The sequence below is a fragment of the Rhinopithecus bieti genome, unplaced genomic scaffold (genome assembly GCF_001698545.2).
Source record: "Rhinopithecus bieti isolate Rb0 unplaced genomic scaffold, ASM169854v2 scaffold_425, whole genome shotgun sequence".
Classification (NCBI taxonomy): domain Eukaryota; kingdom Metazoa; phylum Chordata; class Mammalia; order Primates; family Cercopithecidae; genus Rhinopithecus; species Rhinopithecus bieti.
Window position 1 is genome coordinate 4830749 of NW_016803361.1, and position 23420 is coordinate 4854168.

The 23420-nt window shown below is 50.3% G+C and overlaps 1 protein-coding gene and 1 long non-coding RNA gene across 2 annotated transcripts in view; one reads left to right on the plus strand and one right to left on the minus strand.

Annotated features, from left to right (window-relative positions):
- Positions 1 to 23420, plus strand: part of LOC108534447 (paired box protein Pax-2-like) — a 57320-nt gene that overhangs the window by 10043 nt on the left and 23857 nt on the right. Inside the window, exons 2-4 of the mRNA XM_017879809.1 lie at positions 864 to 974; positions 4453 to 4618; positions 5399 to 5596. Coding sequence (XP_017735298.1) covers positions 864 to 974; positions 4453 to 4618; positions 5399 to 5596 — 475 coding nt within the window. The remainder of the gene's footprint in view (positions 1 to 863; positions 975 to 4452; positions 4619 to 5398; positions 5597 to 23420) is intronic.
- LOC108535284 (uncharacterized) overlaps positions 13237 to 23420 on the minus strand; it is a 14013-nt gene continuing 3829 nt past the window's right edge. The window contains exons 2-3 of the long non-coding RNA XR_001887188.1: positions 15433 to 15513; positions 13237 to 13619 (exon numbers count right to left, since the gene is read on the minus strand). This is a non-coding gene — a long non-coding RNA (uncharacterized LOC108535284). The remainder of the gene's footprint in view (positions 13620 to 15432; positions 15514 to 23420) is intronic.

Genomic DNA, 23420 nt, shown 5'->3' on the forward strand with positions numbered 1-23420 from the left:
CCCTCTTCCTTCGCCGGCTGCTCCCTCCCTCCCTCCCATTTCCCCCTCCCCTACCCTCCCCTTTGCCGGCACCGGAGTGACAGGCGCGGGGCCCTCCTCGCCGAAGCTCCGGGCTCCGGCGCTGGCGAATCACAGAGTGGTGGAATCTATTGCCTTTGTCTGACAAGTCATCCATCTCCCAGCGCGGGGAGGGGAGGGGTCTGGAGGGGCTTTGCAGCTTTTAGAGAGACACACACCGGGAGCGGAGGCTCCAGTCTCCGGCCGAGTCTTCTCGCAGCCGCAACCCACCTGGGGCCAGCCCAGCGCTGCCAGCGCCACTCGGCTCCCTCCCTCCCTCCTGGCCCTTCGGCGGCGGCGGCGTGCGCCTGCCTTTTCCGGGAGCGGGGGCCGGGCCCGCGCGCTCCCCTCCCGCAGGCGCCCGCTCGGACATCCCCGGGATTGCTACTTCTCTGCCAACTTCGCCAACTCGCCGGCACTTGGAGAGGCCCGTCTCCCCTCCCGGCGCCCTCTGGCCGCCCCCGCCCCGCGCGCTCTCCGACCACCGCCTCTCAGATGACCAGGTTCCAGGGGAGCTGAGCGAGTCGCCTCCCCCTCCGGGCTTCAGCCCTGGCTGCAGCTGCCGCACGAACCATGCGCCCCCAGTGCCCCCCGGCCCGGCCCACTGCCCCGGGGCCACTCTGCTGACCGCCCGGCCCCGAGCCCCGACGGTGGCAAGTTGCGACTACTGCGGTTGCAACCTCCGGCCAGCCCGGAGGAGCCCCCGCGGGGAGCGCAGTGCTGCGCCCCCCGCCCCCGCGCGCCCCGCAGCAGCCGGGCGTTCACTCACCCTCCCTCCCCCACCGTCCCTCCCTTTTCTCCTCAAGTCCTGAAGTTGAGTTTGCGAGGCGACACGGCGGCGGCGGCCGCGCTGCTCCCGCTCCTCTGCCTCCCCATGGATATGCACTGCAAAGCAGACCCCTTCTCCGCGATGCACCGTGAGTACCGGCGCCCGGCTCCTGTCCCGGCTTGGGGCTCTCCGTCCCAACCCTGTCCAGTCTCAGCGTGGCCCCGGCCCCTCGCGCTCAGGTCCCATCTTGGAGGCCTCCTTGGCTTCTCCTAGTCCCTCCTTTCGTTCTTTCTCTTTCCCTCGCCCGGTGTTTCTAATGCCTCCAGCTTCTCTCCTGCCTTCTGTCACCCGTACTTACCTCTCTGCCTGCCTTCCTACCTTCCCTGGTGCCTATCGGCTGCCTTTGCTCTTTCCATCCGCTCCTTCTTAGGTCATGGTTCCAGGGCTTCGTAGCCCTGGTTCCAGCCACCCTTTCCCCAGTCAGCCTCTTGCCCTGAGCTGGAGGACAAATTAGCAGGCAGTTTTCAGGGTGTTGTTTTGTTGTTTTCTCTTTTATCTCTTCCTCTCTTCCTCTGTTTGCCTCCCTCTCCTGTCTCCCCACATCTTTACCTTTCTCAAACTTAAGAGTCGTGGTTTCCAGGAGACTCCAATAGTGTTCAGCCTCGGTGTCAGGACAATTGGGCAGACGAGTGTGGGGGTGGGGTGCCCCCTTCTGACCCTCATCTCTCAGCATCTCCAGGCCCTTCCAGCCCAGCGGAGGCTTCTTGTGGGCTGGTTGGAAATATTTTCTTCCTTTTCCTTTCTTTCCCACCCCTCTTTCCTTGCCTTCCCCTTCCCTTCACATTGGGAATCCCAGGTTGTCACGATAGAATGGTCATCTTTCCCTGCCTCTGCTTGGGGGATGCTCTAAAAACAAAGAGGGGATCCAAAAAGAAATCGAAGTCAGGGAGAGAGCCAGCAGCGCAGCCTTCCAGGTGGGCCCCCGGCAAAGTGCGGCTCTGCTCTCAGCTCTGGAGGCTCCTTGCCTAGACGTCCGACTCCCCATTGAGGATCATGCAGCCAGCAACCTGGCCAGGGGGTCAGCAAAGAGCAAAAAATGAGGGGGAAAGAACAAAAGGAAAGCAAATGCCAAAGCTGAGGAGAAAGAAAAAGAGAAATCCAAACACGGGAAAGGAAATTAAAGAAAGAAAGTTGAAATGATGTTACAGAAGAAAAGGGAGAAGGGGAGAAAAAAATAGAGAAAAGAGGGAATTATTTTAATAAAAATTGAATTTAATTTATACCGTGTCTTTAGCTTGAAAACTATTCTGAGATTTTTTTTGCAGGTTTTTTTTTTTGAAAGATAAAATTCTAAATAGAAACTCCTCCCTATCTGCAGATTAATAATTAAGGATAATTTGTAACTTTTCACAAGGAAACTTTAGACCTGGCTTGGACCCTGTTTAGGACAAGAGAGCCAAGGAGGGAGAGCTGTGTTTTTCGCCAAGCATATATTTAGCGTTGGGGGGGGCAGGGGCCGTTTAAAAATACTCCTGGGATAAAATATATTTTCGTAAGTAATTTCCAAGCGCAGGAAAGCCGCGCCGAGGGCATCAGGCCGCTGCGGGTCTCGGAGAGCCGGCCGGAAAGCCTCGGTCCTTTTCGGGAGGAGTGGAACCGGGTCCACACGCAGTCTTCGCCCAGCCGGCCTGCCTCTCGGCCCGCTGCCACAGCTCTCGTTCTCCTTTTTTGCGGATTCCGCCGGGGATCTGCCGAGTCCTGGCTGCCCGCGGGAAGCCACTTTGAAACCCAAGGGTTTCTGCACCGGCCAAGCAGAACGTGGTCGGAGGGAGAGAACCGCAGCGCGGGCCCGCGGGCCGGTGGACTGGCGGGTGAGACACCGCGGCCAGAGTCGGTGCCGGCGGCAGTGGCGCATTCCAGGCCCGACTCAGCGCCAGCTCCCTGCAGTCCCCCAGCCCTGGACTCCCGTGTCCCCTTCCCATCCCTACCCCTTAGATTGGGGCTGAGGGGCCGGGCCCTGAGCCCGGGGAGGCTGAATTATTCATCTTTAATCTGCCCGCAGCTGCCACCTTTTCATACCGGTAACGCGAGTTCTCCTGGGGCCTAAATTATTGATGGTCGGGGTTTGGAGGGAGGGGAGGGGTGAGGAGTGGGGCTAGAGATAGGGAGATTAACGGGGTGGGCACGGGGGTAAAGGAAGAGGTGCCAGTCTCTCCCAGCAGCCCGATCAGAGGCCTTTCCCCAGGGTTTTACCCGAGCTTACTCTAGGTACCCCCCACCCGAGAAAGGGACGGGAGGGAAATGAGGGGGGCACAGATGTCCCCGCTTTCTCCGAAACTCGCGTGAGGCTAGCGGGGCAGGGGCTGCAGGTTGCAAGCCCGGGCCGACCCGACTCGGCCTCTAGAAGTCTCTGCGCTTGGATTGCTCAGTAATTGCAGCTGCGGGTTGATCGCTCTGGGTGCAGGATTTCTAGACTGCTGTAGGCCAGGGAGAATGGGGCACGAGGAAGCACCCTCAGGCCTAGTACCCAGTGGCCACCTCGGCTACGAGATCGGGAGCCCGCGCTCGAACCGGGTTGGAAACCCCGTGCCCTTCGCTTTGCCCGGAGAGCAAACGCCCGAGCCGCACGGTTTCCTGGGAGGCTGCCGAGGTCTGAGGGGTCAAAGGGACGCGAGTCGGGTTTGGGCCGGCTACACAGGGCGCCCGGATAGTTATTAACCCGCCGGCGCGGCCTGTGCCATGCTACCTGGGCGAGACGGTGGGCCCCGACCAAGCTCTGCGCGGTACGGCAGGCAAGCGAGCCCAAGCAGCCGGCATTCTCTGCCTGCTGCCTGGAGCCGCTGTCTGCCGCCTCCCTGTCCCTGAGCGCAGCAGACCCCGGGTCCCTGCCTCATCCGTCTTCCTTGCTCCACTTTAGATACTAAGGAGGTGAAAGAGAGATGCGGTCCCCCTACAGATAAATAACATTAGAAAACTTCCCATCAAAACAAACAACACAGGAAAAGAGGTAGAAAATTCCGATTACAATTTAATACTTTTTAGGGAAGAGGCAGAGAGCAAAGGTGTGTGTGTGTGTCAGGCACTTATCCCCTCTCTGTGCTCGGAGCTCGGATGAACAGTCAGCCGAGCCCCGACGCCCCCAAATCGTCCGCTTCCAAGCCTCGCACGCGCGGACAGCTCCCTGGTTGCCTGCGGCGCAGGCGGGATGCTGCTTCGCACTAGTCCAGTCCTCTGCCGGGCCCTTCCTCTCCTCCCTTTCTTACGCTCTTTCCGCTGGCATGAATTCCCCTTTGGCATTTTCTCCCCTCTCCCCTCTTTTCTGTCATCTGGTTTCTCTCCAGTCCTCCCTTTGCTTTCTACCTTGCGTCGCATGGCCTGAGTCGCCTCTCGCCCAGCCCCCAGTCTTCCGCCCAGCGTCTGCGCTTCCACGTCTCTAGGGCCGGGCGGGTTACAGTCCCCACTCCTTCGCGTGGTCGTGGGGGTCTGCCACCTTTCTTTTCAAGTTCGGGAACATGCCCTTCCGCCCTGCCTGCTTCCTTCGCCCCTCCCGGGCCGCGGACCCTGACTAATGGCTGGTCCCTGCTGTGTGTGGGGTGTTGTGTTTTTTTCTTGTCTCTCCCCAGCAGGGCACGGGGGTGTGAACCAGCTCGGGGGGGTGTTTGTGAACGGCCGGCCCCTACCCGACGTGGTGAGGCAGCGCATCGTGGAGCTGGCCCACCAGGGTGTGCGGCCCTGTGACATCTCCCGGCAGCTGCGGGTCAGCCACGGCTGTGTCAGCAAAATCCTGGGCAGGTGAGGGCTTCGCAGCTGTCCCGTGAGACGCCTTGCCTACTTCCCCGGCCAGCCCTGGGTCTCCGGCGGGAGGACTTGGCTAAAAGTCCAGCCCGCCAAGCCGGAGAGGGAGATCCCCAAAGGGGTCTGGAGAGGTGCTCCTTTTGGGGAGAGTATTCAGATGGTGGCCGAAGACCCAGGAGCGAGGGTGGGGCAGTGTCACCCAGTGCCTGCCCTGCCCTTGGTCCCTGGTGAGAAGGTCCCTGGTTTCTGTCTTCAGAAAGGGAAGGATGACTTTCTTAATGGAGTTAAGGCAGATGTTGGGTGCGGGACATTAGAGGAATGGGGTGGGGATGAAAATGGGTCCCCAAGAGGAGAAAAAGCAGCATTTGGGAGGCAGAAGGAGGGTCCTGGTTCCCACAGATGCTCTGTGCCCAGTAGGGAAGGGCTTGAGGTGGTGCCTCAGCCCTGGCCTCCCGGAGACCTTGCAGCGCTGTTCCTTTTGCTCTTCCCAAATGAAAGGCTGGGCTTTCACGCCCACGGGTGCCTATTCGTGCTGATGCGCACCCAGGCCCTGGTGTGGCCGTCTCCCCAGAGGGATGGTACCCCTTGTCCTCCTACTCTGCGGCACTCCTCCTCCTAGCTAAGCACCCTCAGGAAGTCAGCTCAGTCACACTGGGCCTTTTCCCTCCACTCCGCTGCCTCGGCGGGCGAGAGAGTGGTTCAGCAGCTCTGGAACCCGCAGCTCGCTGACCCGCCACCATCCACTTCTGGCTGACCCCGCCGGCTTTCCCGGCGCAGGTACTACGAGACCGGCAGCATCAAGCCAGGTGTGATCGGTGGCTCCAAGCCCAAAGTGGCGACGCCCAAAGTGGTGGACAAGATTGCTGAATACAAACGACAGAACCCAACTATGTTCGCCTGGGAGATCCGAGACCGGCTCCTGGCCGAGGGCATCTGTGACAATGACACAGTGCCCAGCGTCTCTTCCATCAACAGGTGAGCAAGCCACCCGGGTTTTCAGGGCTGGACTCCAGTTCCTGGCTCCTGCCTGCAGGGGTGTCCCACACCCAGTCTGTGCTCTTTGTCCAGCCTCTGCCCTTTCTCCCTGCTGCCAGCCCAAAATCCTTCCGTCAGGGAAAGGGGACCTGTGAGGCAGAGAGATAGACAGACAGACAGGGCTGTCTGCAGTTCAGGGCTGGGTATTCCCTGCCAGGCTTCTCCCGCAGGCGTCCTGGAAATGAATCCAAGTGTTTGTGGTAATTAAGACTCCAAGATTACAAGCATCCAGCCTTGGGATCTAGAGACAATCACAGCCTGCAGCCAGAGCCTTTAAAATGACCAGTGTCTATTCATCCCGCCAAACAGACTGCCCTTTCTAAAGGCTGCTCCTTCCCCAGGGGCAGCCACTTGTTCTCCTTCCTCCACCCTCCCTGCCGGTTCCCACAAAGCTCACCTCCCAGGAGCCTGGTCTTGCTAGCCAGCTCTACACAAATTTCCGGCCTATAAGCACTGGGATCTGGGCTTGCAGAACAAATGCCAACCACCAGCCAGCAACTGGCAGGGAGTAGAGGAGCTGGACAAGAAGGAGGTGCCAAGCAGGGAGGGAGAACTCCAGACTCTGAGACTGAACCTTGGGTGGTACCCTCAACCACTTACGGTGCCTGTCTCCAGAATGTCTTTGCACTGATGACAGGCTCACACACATGAGGACACCACAGGGCTGAGTCAGCTTGATGTATAGGATATTTAGGTCTCCTGGTCTCCAAACCCCTCCAGCGTGCTCTCAGGGAGAACACGTGTGCACACTCCATTCAAGTCCACACTAGCCAGTGTGCCAATATGCCTATCTGTGGTAGCTACAGAACATCAACATTGGGCTGGTTTCAAGATCACAGAACTGTACAAACTGACAGTTGTTCACAGAGTCCCTGCACAAGTCACACACCAGTCAGAAGGAAGTCCCAGACAGCCTTGGTCCCCCATATTAAGACACCCCAAAATGAAAAGAGGGCTAAGCATTTCATAACTTTGTTATTTTTTGCACTCCTCATAAGCTCATTATCAGGACAACTAATAACTCTGATGGTGCCTTATTCTGAAATTGGCATCACATATCAAGGATTTTTAAAATATTTTGCAAATGATATGGAATTATCCCAAATCATCCTGAAAACAGCACGTAAAATTAGCTGGTAGAATGTACCTTGGCTAAAGAAGATTCCCTCTGCCACACTCATGCTGTAATGTACTGCGAGGCGACCCCAGAAATTATCCCAGTGTGTGCCATCTGTATTAAAATGGTTATTCAGATATGAACAGGGTAACATAATACTGATCAGCTAATTATACACCCTCCAAAAACCCTTCAGCTCCCTGGGCCTGGCTCAGCCAGGTATTGAAAGCGTAGCAATTTGACATTCAGATACCTTCCAAAGGAGCTGGAGAAAGATGCTGGGTGGTTTGGGAGAGGAATAAGCCCTTTGCTTTAAAAGCCAGGAGAGGAGGCTGGGGTAGCTTTGGACTGAGGCAAGAGTGGCACTTCGGGAAGTGAAGGGGACAAAGCAATGTTTTATGAGCCATGTAGAGACTCAGTCTCTTGGCTGACTGCTGGTTCTGGGAGTGAGTTGGAACTGAGATCTCAAGAGAAGAACAGGCAAGGGCCAAGAGTGGTCCTGCTGTGTGCAGTGTTCCTGGGACTGGGTAGTAGTCTTCTGCAGAACATTTAAGAGAAATGCTTGTTGTCAGTAATAGAATTTGCAAGCCCTTGGAGAAACTCGAGTCATGTAGGATTTAGGTAATTTGTTTCTCTTGAATGGGGTAGAGGAGTGCCACAACAAGTCAGGTGTGGTGGCCATGTCCAACACCCCCTGTCACTCCTCCCAACAACATGCACTCCTCATTGGCTGAGATGATTTTGGAAGCTGGCTTAGGCATAAGTTTGGAAATGCTTCCATCCTGAAAAGCCATGGAGAGCAAGGGCCAGGTGACCCCAGGATCAAGCTCCAGAGGTCTTGAGGTGCACCCACCAGAATTAGGACAAAGTAGACAAGTGAGCCACCAGTGAGATGAGGGTAGGGAAAGAGTAGCCTCAGCTTGACAGCTGTGACAGCTGTAGAACCCACCCAGCACAGAGCCTTATCACCTGAGGGGCACACAGGCTTCCTTTGGGTGTGGAGAAATAGCCATCTATGGGCAGGTGTAGCTGGAGATGGAGAGGGAGTAGGAGGAGAGGAACAGGTAAGCCACCAACCACACGGGCAGCCCACCCTGGGTCCGCAGTTAGGCTTCACAGCTGGCTTTGTCTACAAGGAGCAGGCAAACTATTCTCAATTTTGCTCTAGGCCCGAATCCTCTCATGGTTCATATTTTGGAAAGAATTCTGGGGATTTTCCAGTGTGCTGCTGAGTTGGGGCTGGAGAAATCCACCTGGGGAACCATGCTGTCATCTTCATCCCTGTAGGTGCTTTGCTCTGAAGAGGGAAGGTTTATCTGAGATGTGTTGTTTCACCCAAAAGCCTGATAAAAACAGGATGTTTCTGCTAGTGCTGGTTGTATCAGAAACTTTGCCTTTTATCGGTTTTGAGAATTCTCACTCACTATAGGAAGAGCTTGGAGATTTTCCTGTGTACAGAAAGGATGGTGCACTGGGGAATGGGTGGTTCTTGAGTTCAGAGCTTTGTTGTTAGTGACCTGCCCACTTGTGTTGGGTGCTTTATAACAGTTATGAGTAAGGTTGTGCATGAGCTGGTGGTTGGCAAGAAAAGAAGTCCACACATGCTCACCCACCTGAGCCAAAGGTTTTTCAACTTCTCCTCCCCAAAACAGATGCTGTCGCCGCACTTGAAATATGCTGTTATGGTTATAAACTAAATTGCTTTTTCACTCTTTAAAAATGGTTTTGGCATTCTCTGATCCTGTTGCGATCAAGGCGTGGCCATCCAGCCTGTATTTTCCCCTAGCAAATTCTCAGAAATGCCTCTCTGAACCAGAGGACTGGGTCAGGAATGCCTCCCCACTCCCCCAGACCACCGTCAAAAATCCCAAGGCTTGACTGGGCTCCTTAGTACGTGGAATTTATCTGAATCTTTCTAAATATTGGGTTACCGATGGCTGAGCATGGAGTTGCCAGCTCTTTGGTTTGTACACCGCTGCTGTAAAGGGTGGGTGTTTATAAACAGGGGACTTTAGATTGAAACCTGGTATGGGAAATGGCCTGGAGAGGGGAGAGGTGGAGGGAGATCCATGCTATTGAAAAAGGAAAAAGTCACCTAGTTACATCGCTGAGCAGTTGTCTAAGCAGGAGGGATTTTCCTGATTATATGCCAAAGTCTTCTGGTTTGGCTGTTACTCTGGGCAGAGAATACAGCTCCTTTGAAAGAACAGGCACAGACCCCAAATAGAGTCTAGGGTTACTGATGATCCCCTGAGGGTGCTCTTTTGGGAAAAGCTGACAATAAGGGTGTCACCTTCTAACTTTTTTAGCTTGCCTAACACTCTTTGGAGTCAGGACACTCTGTGCCCCTAGATCTTTGGAGTGGACCCTGCCAGAATCAGCTTCTCACGGATCTCCCACTATCCACACTCTCTCTTAGCCTGTTAGGCTCTAGGTGAGCACATTCATTGTAGCAATGGCAACCTAGGGCTGTGTTAAGGAATTCCATCCTGTGTCATTTGGGTGTCCCTCTTCTGTTATTCTCAGGACTTTGAGTCATTCTCAGGTCATTGCTCCCCTTGGGTCAGGCAGTGGGGTGACAATGGTCTACCAATTGTTCATTCAAAGACCTTTCCAAATAATCTGGGAGCCATTCATCCTAGCCCAGGGAATGTTGAAGATATGTTCAGGGCTAGAGTCTGTTTCTCCCTCTCTGAAACTCAGGTTCCAGAACATTGCCTATTCAACTCTTGGACCTGGCTTGGCATGAAGCTGGGCCAGAGGGGCAGTACTGCCCGCCGCATCTCCACACCTTTGCAGCTGTTTGGCGGTTAGGGGTGTTGGTCTCGTGGCAAACAGACAGGACAAGTTGGAGAGTTAAGAAAAAGACTTTTGGCCGGGCGCGGTGGCTCAAGCCTGTAATCCCAGCACTTTGGGAGGCCGAGACGGGCGGATCACGAGGTCAGGAGTTCGAGACCATCCTGGTGAACACGGTGAAACCCCGTCTCTACTAAAAAATACAAAACTAGCCGGGCAAGGTGGCAGCGCCTGTAGTCCCAGCTACTCGGGAGGCTGAGGCAGGAGAATGGCGTAAACCCGGGAGGCGGAGCTTGCAGTGAGCTGAGATCCGGCCACTGCACTCCAGCCTGGGCGACAGAGCAAGACTCCGTCTCAAAAAAAAAAAGAAAAAAAAGAAAAAAAAGAAAAAGACTTCTATCCACACAAGAATGGGAGAAACAAGGACAGGGAACTCGCCTTCTGTGGCCTGAACCTAACAGATTGGGCCCACAAATAGCAGACCAATGCACCAATTTCTGTCGGAGAGGCCTTGCTCACCTGTCCTTTCCCAGAGACAGACCCTACTGTGAGGTTGCCCATCATCAGAATAACATTTGAAACAGGCGTGATGGTTGAAATTCTCATTCCCTAAAATGAGCCAGAGTTGTCCTCCTGAAAAGGCTCTTTTTGTTTTTGTAGTTGTTTTAGCCTGGGCTTCCTGGCCCTCAGTCCTGTTGGTCTGACTGTCTCCCCGTTGGCTGTTTCTGTGGGTGTTCTGGCTACAAAAGGGGTTTCTAGTGATAGCAATGGCTGATCGCCCTGCCTTCCTACCTCAGCTGGCGGCTCTCGAGAAGAGGCAGACAGGAGGCGTTGGGCCTGACAACAGCTCCAGGTGCATTTCACAAGGTGATGCAAAGAAGAAAAGAGAAGAGAGGGAAAACCCAAAATAAATAAATAAATAGTGTCCCAACTGTTCTGAGAACTCAATAAAACAATCACATCAAATATGAAGAGGCATAAATCTTGTGTCTGCACAGGTAACCTACTCAATTGCTTTTATTATCGCTCAGGCTGCCTCCATTTATTACCGTTCATGGCCTGGGCAAAGGAGGCTGCATGGAGGGTGGTCTCCAGTGCAATCCTACACCCTGAGAGGCAACAATCAGCCCATACAGCCAGGGATTTCGATGGGAGCCCGGGAAGGGCCCATCTGTCTGCATGAAAACCAATCAATAACTCTGTAACCAGAGCCCTTGTCACAGGGAAATGGACAACACAACAGTTCAATAGAGGGGCCACAGGGGGAATTAGCCAAGTGGAGATGGGGCCAAACAGGAGCAGCCCCTAGAGAAGGGAAACAGGGGTGCCTGGAATAGGGAAGATTAGGGAGGGAGTGGGGATGTGGCAGGGGAGAGCAATAGCTTCATATGCATGTTGGTATTAGATGGTGAGTATTGTGCAAAATAGACCCAGGAAATGAGAGGCAATGTTGGAAGTTGAGGTGGTAGGGAACATGTGTTTTAGGCAGCATTTGGGAAATGGATTTGTTCTGGTGCACATGGGATAGTGTGACTGTGCATGATGGTATGTGCTTGCGGACTAGAATGTTATAGCTTCTACAGAAAGAGGAACAATAGTAGTAACTGGTGTGGAAGATTAATCACACTTCCCACCCACTAAAACCCTCTCTGAAAAGGGATTCCTATGACCCCACATGGGATAGGGGTCCTGCTTCCCACTCTTCTTAGTAGGACTGATGAAGGACCCCTATTGTCCACTCCCAGCTTCTTAGGTGTCCAACAATAGCTACTCTGCAGGTTGCCTCTTAATACTCAGGTCTATCTTCAGCCCCCTCCTTGTGTCTACCTGGAATTGGAGTTTTTATATTGAGAGGAAAACGATGGTGTAAAAGTGATGTGCATTCAGTAGAAATCATACTTCAAGTACCCAAACAACCATTCTGTTTTTCACTTTCTGTACAGTATTCAATAAATTGCATGAGATATCCAACACTTTGGTATAAAATAGTCTTTGTGTCAGATGACTTTGGCCAACTGTAAATGTTTTGAGCATGTTTAAGGTAGGCTGGGCTGACCTATGATGTCCCATAGATCAGATGTATTCAATGCATTTTCAATGCACAATGTTTTCAACTGATCGAGCCATTGCCCTATTGTAAGTTAAAGAGCATCTGTACACTGAAAAGAATTTATTTTTCACTTCCTGTTCTTTAAAAGAATGTGGTATAAAGGGTGCTCATCCAACCTACCAATTCTCTGCATCCCTGCTGTTTCTTCTTACACTTCCCCCGCCCCTCCAAGCCAGGTGTCCAGAGCTTAGATTCTTGCAGGGGAAGCAGCTTCAGGTGCAGCGATCCCCACTGCAGCTCCCCAGGCATGCAAGTGAGTCTAGAGAAGAGGAAAGGGCTCCTGAAACTGAGGAGTGCGAAATAGAGTCTCACAACCAATGCCCAAATAGCAAGTGAAATATTAGACAGCTGAAAAATTAAATCACGTTGGCTTTTCTATCTACCACTGAACTGCTAGGTTGAGATGGTTTTCTCTTGTGGAACAGGCTATTTGTTTTGGGGCTAGCAAGGCATGGCTTGAATATATTCATGATGGTTTGCAGTGTAGAAGTTGATATCTTCTGTGTGTGTGGATCTGTGTGTGTTTGTGGGTGCCTACCTAAGTCTGCTTTTAAGTGAAAAGGCTCTGAGGCCAAGAGGAGAAAAGGGAGGAAGACTCACAGGACATGACCTGCAGTCACAGGCAAGGCTGGACACCTTGTACTTGTACTGGACACCTTGTAATTGGCAAGCAGTCATTAGGCCACTGGGAGAGGTGGCAGCAGCAATAAGGCTAGGCTGAAGATTCCTCACTTCATAATCTAGGCAAATTGGAGCCACATTTTCCTTCAGTTATTTGCATTGTAACATTCTGTAGTCCAGTTAACCTCCGATAAGAGGGGCTTTGCTACAGTGATGCCACCTTTGTGATGAAGAGCTATGCGACCAGCTGTCCATCCTCACTTTGACACTTGGGTCCCAGCCCTGTTGGCAGGATTAGTTAGGGACCAACTGCATAAGCAGCCAAGAAGATGCTCTTCCCAGCACAATCCTTCTCCAGAGCTGTGGTACCGCCGTAGGAGGCACAATGGCAGGCACAATGGTGGGCAGAGCTCACACCAGGGCCAGCCTGCAAGTCTTTCCTCAGTAATCCAGGTGCAAGGGGCATAAAGAAGAGGCTTACTGTTTGTGAGAAATGCAGAGCTGGCCACTGCAGAAGGCTTGGGGTGTAGGTGAGACATGATGTCAGAGGCAGCCGCCTCAGACCTCCTGAGGAGGGCTGGGCACAGGGGAGCTGTTGAAGGTACGGGAAGCTAAGGAAGAGTGGTCTGGCCCTACAGGAGAGGGAGCAGCCTCTTGTAGGCTGGGAACTCTCAGGTAAGAGAGGAAGTGTGCAGGAAAGAGTAGACAGACAAGGCTGTAGAGCCAGGGTCCCCTCATGGCACATCCGCGACAACCATGGGAGGAATGAAGCCCTTTCTTTTGCTTTCTGAGAGATAATATAATGAGAACAGATTCTGTGTCTTCCAAGAGAGAAGGAAAGAGAGAGAAAGAGAGCAGGGCAGGGGGAGTGAGTCAGGTGTCATTCGATTCTAGAAAAGTTCAGGTTTATTGTAGGGATGTTGGGGAAAGGAAAGCAATACACAGAAGTCCAGACTGGGGTTTGCCGAAAGCAATGATGGAGATGGGATGGTTGCAGGAATCATGAGCACAAATGACTCCTGGGCACCAGCGGAGAGAGGTTCCAGAATATAAGATGAAAAGTGGCAAGAACTGGACAAACAGCTGGAGCACATGGGCCCAGCCTACAGGCAGTGATGCAGGAAGACTGGATTTTTAAAAACTCTGTGCTGACCGAATAAAACACATCTTTGGGCCTGATTCTGTCCAGTGACCAGCATTCAGCAGCCTTTGGTGGACCTGACTGGATGGACTTATCTCTCTGCCTTAGACCAGAGCAGTAACATCCACGCAAGTGGAAGGGGATGGGACATTTGCTGGGTCCCTTGGTCCAGAAGCTCCTGGGGAAGGGAATGGAGGAGAGATTATGACTCTCTATAGCCAGAGGAGGAGAGGTGGGCTGTGGGTAGGGAGGGGCAGAAAGTGAGGATGAGGACTGGGAGAATAAGGCAGGAAGCGATGAAGCTGAGAGGTGGAAGGGCGCTGCCTTGGGCTGGACAGGGTTGTTTGGGATTGGAGCGTATGGCTGAACAGAATGTGGCACTGCAGAGCCTGCAAGGGGAGCTTAGATCTGCTCATCCAAGCTAGGACCTTCGGTAGCCCTGCAAGGTCTTGGGGGTGGTGGGAGGAAGCCCAAGCTCCAGGCAGCTAGTAGTTCAGGCTGATGGGCCCTGAAGAGAGGCCCAGAGGTGATGAAGGAGAAAGGGGAAGAGGAAGGTGAGCAGGTTTCTGAGAAGAGTGTGGAGCGAAGGAAATGCATGGGAGGGAAAGCAGCCTGGCTGGAATTATCCAGCCCTTTCTGAGAGGGAACCTCATGAGTCTGCCACACGGCCTGGCTGTGGCCCCTCTCCACAGGCTGTGAGGCAGGGCAGCAGTGGCTCCAGCCTGGTCCTTGGCAGGCTGGAGAGGGAGAGTTGTAGAGCAGCCAAAAGGGAGGGAGGGAGGCCCCTGCCTGCTGGGGGTTCCAGATTCGAGAGCCGTCTCCACCCAGAGCCTTTGGCCGGGTTGCTCTGGACTTCCTCCTCTGCCTGCCCTCAGTTCTTCCTGAACCACAGATTTCTCTCTGCTGCCACTTGGAAACAGAGCAAGCCAGGGACAGGACCCGTGGCTCCTGGCAGGGCTGAGGCAGGGCAGCAGGCTGGGAGGACAACTGTGTTCACCCTGTAGGCACAGTGAGTCAAGCAATCAGAGAGGAAGGATTGGAGAGGACTGGGAGAGGGGAGCAGGCAGAAAGGGAGAATAAAAGCGGCCCCTGAGCATGAGCAAATGGGAGTGAGCCCTGGGGGCTGCTCTCCCTGGTCCTGGTGCTCCCTCTTGGCCTTGGGGTCTTTGCTCAGCCCAACTGCCCAGCCCATACCTGGCAGGCAGGTGATAGAAGCTAAAAGGCATGAGGATTCTGCAGGCAGCTTCTGGCCTGCTGGACGTGGAGGCAGTCAGGAAGGAGACACTCAATCTGCCCCTTAGTCCAGAAGCTTTCATCCTAATCTTGGAGGGCAAGCAGTGGTGCCTGCCTTAGCGTGTTGTCCCAAGAGAAGTTAGTGATGTGCTGGGAGCCTCTGTGCACGGCTCTGCTTTGGAAAGACTATGTGTGCTGGTGGTAGCTAGCTAAGCCTGCCTTCTATGTCCTGGGAAGCTGTCTAAATGGCTCTGGCTCCCAGGGAGCTCTCGAAAGGAGTCAGTCTTGTCAAAGTGGGAGTTGGTGGTTTGCTATTCAGAAGGCTTCCGGCTAAAGGGATTGCTTGGTCCCAGAATGAAAGTCCCTGCTATCACTGCCTGTTTGGGATGTTAGTGAATGTTCTCTGGAGAGCACATGGTTGAAGGGACAGTAGACGTCCTGATGGGTCGATGAACAGGGGTCCTGAAAGATACACACAGGGCCCTGACACATCTGGTCTGTGTGCATGCACATGTTTGGGGATGTGAACACTTGTGACCAGTGTGCATTTGCTCTGCTAGATGAGTGAACCAAGCCGTGTATGATGGCCAGGGTGGAGGGTGTGTGTAGTATCGCACTAGGAGAACTGGAAGCAGTTGTTTCGTGTGTGTCTGTTGACGTCCTCAAAGGGAGCATGTGTTTAGGCAGAGACAAAGATCAAGATAGTTACCTCCTTTTATCATTTGCAGAGTGGATACCACACTCCCTTCCCCCAGTACCTTACTTTTCTTCCTCTTTCTCCTCCTCCTCCTCGTTCCTCAGGTTAGCTGGTTTGGGTTGGGGGCCAATCTCAGAAGACTCTAATTAAAGAGTGAGGAGAATCTGATAAGATAAGGAAGGCCATCTTTCCTCTAGGAACCAATGGAGGTTTCATGTTCCCCACTCCCCGCTGCTTCCCTGAGGCGGTGACACTAGGGCAGGCAGCCTTCTGACTGTGACTGTCTGGAGTCTGGGGGAGCCAGAGAGAAGGAGGTATGACCGGGGTTGGGACTCGGGTTCCTTACCCCATTTGCAATGGTCCTGGAAGGGAAACCCTAGCAGACTCCAGATGAGACCGAGGGGAGGGTAGAAGAGACACGGCAGAAGACGGGAAGAGAGAAGTGGGAGCCAGATGTGATCAATACAGACATGCCCCACTAAGGCCTAGTTTTTGGCCACAGAAACGGACTCTACAGGGTGGGGTGTGGTATCTTTTTTTCCTTTTTTTTTTTTTAATTAGGGAAGGGGCTGTGAAGCCATTTAGCCCATCTTTGGGGCTGAGCGCTTAGCTCCTGCACAGGGTACAGCCCTGGTTAGGGTTCAGCTCCTCCTAGAAACAGTGCTCACCGGCACTCTCGACCCTCTGCCCTCCCACCCAGCATATCTACTTTTCTTCTTCACCCACGCTCATTTCCCCTGAACTTGGCTCTGTGGATCAGGTCACTCCTGGCCCCATGGAGACAGCCAGGAAGGCCATGCAGACTCCCTTAGGAGATGACCTCCCAGGGTGGGTACAAAAAAAGTTGAGAGAAATTCATTTCATGGCCAGTGGCTGCTTAGAAAAGGCGATTCCAGCATCCGAATGTGATAAATGTTAACTGAGCATTAATCGCATTAAAGAGGGCCCTATAAACTTTTCATTTCTAATTAAATTCGTCCAGTGATGCTGCCCAAGCGAGTACTCTGGGCCTTTGTTTATGTGGAAAATTAAAATGCAAATACAATGGGATTTATTTCCAGGAGTGGAGTGATGGTCTGGCCCCTCTGGCTACTGGTCTCCAGGCCTGTCAGGTCAGGTGACTGCTTCTTTGGAGGTGCTGTCCCCCTTGTGACAGATTCTTGTGTGAAGGGAGAGGCCAGAGTTCAAGGTCAAATAGAGTTAGTAAATGGGGAGAAGATGTGGAAAGAATTGAAGAGAAGGAGAAAAAGGCAATAGATTACTAGAAATATAGAGAAATATTGTTCTGGTTTCCCACCCTGCTTCCCCACCAGCTCACACTTCTAGGAGTATAGACCCCCGAAACCTTAATTGTGAATATCACCACAAGCCTCCTCTGCAGCTATGAGATGAAGGGGTACATGGGAGAGAGAATTTGGAGGAAGCAGCCCTGCCAGGCTCGGCATGATGGCTCACACCTATAATCCTAGCACCTTGGGAGGCTGAGGCAGGAGGATCGCTTGAGCCCAGGACTTTGAGACCAGATTGGGCAACATAGTGAGGCCCATCTCTATTAAAAAAAAAAAAAAGAACTAAGTGGCCATCAGGAAGGGTCAAGGGCCTGGATTTATCTCCAGCAGTTTGAGGGTCAGCTGCCGTCCACATTGGGGTTTCACTGGGCTCTTCCTGCCAGTGCCAAGTGGCATTGACATGGGGCAGTGAAGCATAGAGGCACAAACCGAGGAGAACATTGTGCATGCACGCCTGCACGCACGCAGCCTTCTTGCACATAAGGAGAGCCAGTTTCTCATAAGAATAAACAAATGTCCCTTGCAAGGAGTCCTTTAGTGCCATGATCTCTTTGATAAAAGTAGTAATCCTAAATGCTACTGAATGGAACAATCTAAAGTTCCTATTTACTAAAAACATAAATTAAATCAAGGGGAGAGAAAACCTGCATAAGAAAAATTAGTTGGATATATCAGTTAAAGACTCTGAAAGATAGCTATGCTGCTTCTGGATAAGGAACTTGTAAATAGCATTAAAAAGTAAAGCAGGAAAGGAAATGGAGGTAGGAGAAATGATAAAAGACAGAGCACTAAATCACAAATAGGGGTACATGTACAAAGTCACAAACCAGCTTTACGCTAAGCTTTGCAGAATCCACAGCTTGGACTGACAATACATAGTGATGTTAAATGCACAGGCACACAGGCTTCCAGAGAGTGTCAGTATGCAGAGGGTGGATTGGTCGCACCATGGGCAAGCTGTTGTCTGTGCTGGACTCTGGGATTGATCCATCAGTTCCTCCATCCAGGGATCTGATTGGGTACAGGTCGGTAGGCAGTCGAGGATATAGCTGTATGAGGTTTTTAAAGGTCTTTAAACACATGAGTCTCTTGTGAGCTGGATCCGCCTTCTAATGGATCTCCAAGGTAGCAACCCATTCCCAGAACACTGCCTGCTTGACTGGTTTTGTCAAATAGCTGCTACCCCTGTCCTCTTTTGTCTGTTTTATTCTGGGCTATTCTTTTCCTTTTTAGTGTTCACTTATGCCTCTTGGAAATGCATGAGCACTTGCTGACAAACAGGTTAATGACTGTGGCAACTCCCAAACATCTGGATGGAAACCAAAACTTTAGTCAATCATCTATAAAGGTTGTCGATATGATGCCAAAGATCTGGCGATTTAGAAATGTCCACATAATTGATTGAATTTCTCAGTTTTTCATCCAGGCACAGAATCAACACATTGGGAAACACCTGTTTTCAGAGAAAAATATTCCAGGAAACAAAGTGTTTTGGTTAGAAAGCATCTTTGATGTGTTTGAGTCTGATTTCTGGCTTGAAAGGAGGCTGGGCTGGGCTCTAAGTCAAGTGGAGATCTGGTAGTTAGAGTCGTTAGTATTGGAACGAGCACAGCTGGTGAGAGGTTTCCTTCCCCCGAAAGTCAGGGCCAGGAGGGCAGATCACTTTGTCCACATAAGCTTAGGCTGTCTGTTAGGCCTGATTTCTCTAAGGGAGTTCACTTTGCCATTTTAAGGGAGATTGTCAGGTTCTTAATACATGTGACTTTTTCTTCATTTATCTTTTCATTCATCCATTCAGAAGCAAGTAGATGCTTAGCAAGAACCTACTGTGTGCCAGACAATTCACATAAAGCTATGTGGCATAGTGTTAGAAAGCAGGCTGTGGGGAGAAACTGCCAGAGTTTGAAGCTGGCTTCCCTACTCACTGGCCAGAGGGTACTGGGTCCATCTCATATCCTCTCTGAGCCCCAGTTTCTTCACTCACATAATGTGGCAGATAATCATGTAGGTCTCTTATAAGTTCTCGTGAGGGTTAAATGAGTGAGTCCACATAAACCTGCTTAGAATTGTACCTGGCAGGTATTAAGTGCTCAATAAATGCTAGTTATTATTATTGCAGTAGTAATCATCAAGTCTGTATTTCTTGTTATGTGTTTGTTTCAGTGTGTATGCATTCTGCTTTGTGTATGCACACACACTGAAATTTTTTTTTTTTTTTTTTTTTTTTTTTGAGATGGAGTCTAGCTCTGTCGCCCAGGCTGGAGTGCAGTGGCGCGATCTCGGCTCACTGCAACCATTGCCTCCCGGGTTCAAGCAATTCTCTGCCTCAGCCTCCCAAGTAGCTGGGATCACAGGCACCCGCCACCACGCCCGGCCGATTTTTGTACTTTTAGTAGAGACAGGGTTTTACCGTCTTGGCCAGGCTGGTCTTGACCTCCTGACCTCAGGTAATCTGCCTGCCTTGGCCTCCCAAAGTGCTGGGATTACAGGCATGAGCTACCGCGCCTGGCTGAAATATTTTTAAGTAAAAAAGTTTGAAGAGCCAAAAGGATATTCTGTGAACAGAATTGTGTATCATGAATACCAGTGAGAATCGTGGTCCCTCGTGAGCCCAGATGGATTTAGGAAGAGGACCCATTCAGTGTATTTCCAGAAAAAAAGACCCTCTATGATTCAGTAATCTGACCATTGAGCAGAATTAGTCAGATAATTGTCCCTTTGTCGACTTTGAGAGCCCAGCCCTTGTGTGTGTGTGTGTGTGTGTTTGTGTGTGTGTGTACTTTGTATAACCGCACACTCCTTCTCTTGGATGAGCCTGTTATTGCTTGAGGAATTGAAAGTTGGCATTTTCTGGGCTTCATGGCATTTTTGTAGGTTGTGGCGCTTTGCATTTTGTAGGTTTTTTAAAAGATAAAATGAAATGGTAGTGGGGAAAAATCCTTATTTGATGCATTTGAAGGGCTCCACTGATTCTTAAATGTCATAGAAGGGAGAGGAAAGGGAGGTAAACAGGAAGAGGACGGGAAGAGAGGAGAGAAATGGAGATAAGACAAAGGAAGAAGAAAGAGGAAAGGGAAAAGTGAGCAAATATTTAACAAATTCAAACCAAATCTGTCTATTCTTGTCTGGCATGTCTGGATATTCTAAGGAAGCATGGGAGTTTGACAATCATTGCAGTTATTTCCGTTGCTAAGGAGTAAAATTTTTTAAGAAAAAAATTTCAGGAAAAAATTACTTTGGGCTTAATCTATTTGATGCAATGGCTCCAACTAACTGGACAACTGCAAATTCTATTTATTCTTTGCCTGACAAGAGTAAAGATGAAAACCAAAGTTTCCCAAACTCCCAACTCCCAAAGATGTGTCTCTCATCTTTATGGGAACTTTCATGGAACAAGACTGAGGTGCAATCCCATTCTTGCCTCAAGTTCTCCCTGCCCCTTTGGCTTAGTTAGGTGACCAAGTTCAGCTCAATGGCCATAAGACCCACACCCAAATACCTAAACAATCACTTATCTGATACCTTTTATACCTTTTGCATCATTCTCAAATTCCTAGATTTCATTATTCCTCATTTATGCCTATTAGCTGGTAAAGGTTCTGATTTTCAAATTAGAAAGTAAATGTTTTTAATGAACAAAATTAGAATCCTGAAAGCTCAATCATCCTTACATTTTTCTTGCAGTATGAAACAAGTCAAGGGTTGCCTATTCATTACCGGATGCAGGGCCAGATGCTGCCCTCTGTGTGGGCATAGGCAGTGGTGAGCTCTGTCAGCCCCCAGCCCCTGCCACTGCCCAGATGGCAGAGAGAGAACTACCCTCTGCCCCGTGCTACTTGGCTGCAATTTTTGCACTTCTCTGCTTAAAACACACACACACACACACACACACACCTTAATTTGTCTTAGGATTTTATGTACACTAGCACATATGTGTACATGTTTATACACATACATAGGTCAACCTTATGGCTGCTTTACTCAGAAAGCCTTTATATTTATCATCATTATCATCATCATAGTGGTTAGCAAGTGCTTACTACAGTAGGAACTGTTATAAGCATGTTACATGCATTAATTGATTTAAGCATCCTAAACAACCCCATAGGGCTTTATAGGATTGTTATAGATGAGGTAGCTGGAGTACAGAGAAGTTAAATAACTTGCTCAGGGTCACAGGCTAAGTAGCAGAAGTAGGATTTGAACCCATGCAGTCCTGGCTCTAAAACCCACATGCTTATCCCCTATGCCATACTTCATATCTACTTTGGATCAAGGGAAGTGCAGGCATAGGCAATCTCTTGGGGAACTCTGTATATTTTGCAGTCTCTTACAAGATCAAAACAGGGACCCTGCACCCTAACAGATGGTCACACCTCTATGTATCTCTGTACTCTTCCATGGTGTGTGTTCCTCAGTGCAAGTCACTGCTGAGCCATGTCATCTGGAGATACTGGGAAGGAAGAAGATGCTAATGGCTAGAGCCACAGAGTAGAGTGGAATGGGGATTCTTAGAACTAGAGTTTATGCTGCTGTTCCCATTGGGATTGGGAAGTTTACTCCCGTCCATCCTCCTGTAACTGCAGCAAGGATCTAGACTCTCAATTGGCATAAGGTTTGGTCTAGGGGCTTAACTCTCCAAATCAGGCAGACCTGTTCTCGTTTGGTAAAGTCATAACTGTTCAGCAGAGCAGGGACATTTGCTTCCAAGAAGAAAAGAATCGTATTTTTGGTCATCAAGAAGATATTTGTCCTGCATCTCGAATCTTCCTTCTGAAAAGCAGCAGTGCAAATGACCAGGCCAGAGTAAGCTAAAAAAGCTAAAGGATGGATCCTCTCACCCACAACCACACCCAGAAGGCAATTAAAGCAATTACCGAATCGTACACCACCACCCAGATCCAGCATCGTTACTCAACCCACATCACCAAGGAGACATCCATTAACCTAATCTCTAAGACATACATTAGGGAAAAAAGATGCTGATATGATCAATGAACACAATAATTCAAAGCAGAAACACAGACACTGCCACCAAACAATACTCACATTCCTCCAACTCAGTGTTACACAAAGTGCAGCCACCTCAATACAATACCACAAAACACCAAGTAACAAACATTAAGCCAGCTGCTGGAATGCGTCAACACAATGCAACAATACACGATAATGCACAACACAATTCAAACTCTGCATCCCATAGGCACACCCATACCCACAGGCTGAAATCATGTGGCCACTTGAGCCACGTGGGCAGGCACACACAGAGACAGAGCCAGTAACGCAGCACCCAATTCTCCTGCACACCCAGCAGAAAACGATCGCAGCTGCAGTCCTCCCAAGCACAATGCAACCTGCCAGAAAGCAGCAGCACCATGCCATTTCTCCAGCAGGTGTACGTGTCCAGACCATCATCTCTAATAAGGCCTCTGGGCTCTCATTGCTAGTAAGAGAGTAAACTGTCCCCTGAGCCTGCTCCCTGAGACAGGACAATTCAGTTCTATCTTGGTTGGGGTTTAATAAGACTTCGCTGTTACTGAAAATGACAGAGCTCTAGGGATAAAGGAAAAGGTGGTGGTGGGAGGAGAGCTCACCAAGCTGGGTGCAGGCATTCCCCTTCCTCTACCCAGCCCTACCTTCTGTGGCCATTCCAGAGCCAAAGCCCTCTTGCTGGGTGTTCACGGAGTATCGATTCAGTCTGCAAGCAATTTTAATATTTCTTCAGGGACTTTCCAGCAACAGCACAAGTCATTAATTCACCCTCCCAAATTGCTTATTCAATAGCAGGAACATGGCTCCTGAATAAAGTCCCAGAATTTATGTGACTCGCACGAGTCAGGAGGTCAAACAACTGTTATGGAGCGAAGTTAAAAATCCAAATAAAATATTGACACTTTTTTGGGGAGGGGGAGGGGGGGAAGCAAAGGTATTTAAAATAGGTTTTTGTTGCAATGCCCCCAGGATAAAGAATGGAAGGAGACTGAAGACAAGTTGGAGTTTATAAAATCAATGGAATTTATTGCACAGCTACTTGGCATTTAATAATTCTCTCATTTCCACATCCCCCTCCCCCACCCCATCCTGGCCATAGACAGAGAGATACACAGGTATACAAATGCACATTTATGTACATCAATACTGGTGCATGGACCAATATAAAAACATGATTGTGATGTGAAAATCTCAAACACCCCGGGAAGGGAACAGTGATGGTGTAGTCTCGCTGTAGTTCACATATTTGACAGAAATGGGCATAACTTGGCAGGTATTCATGAAGTAGGTTTTGATAAATATATCCACTATTATAAACCTTAGATCAATGCATTGGAGCAGACCTGAATATAAAGATACACTAATCATAGAAATGGATCCTCAAGACAGAAATTGAGAAACATCTATATGTAGTATCATCATGCAATCATGTACATGATTTGGACACTAGATAGGTGAAAATAATTTGGAAAATTTGCCCCCCAAACCTACCAGTGCATATAAAATTCACTGAAGCCTATAGCCACTTAATCTAAAATTGTGGTTTGTTTGTAACGCAGACATGATGCTTATTAAATACAGCTATGACACATGCATGGGAGAGAATAAGCATGTTTAAAATCACAGCTACATGTGCTCTCTGTTAATTGTCTACATATATAATTGCTCAATTTTCCAAAATCATGGATATGAAAAGGCTGAAGGAAAAATTTGTTCATGTCCAAATAGTTAATATATATATGTGCATATATATATATATATATATATA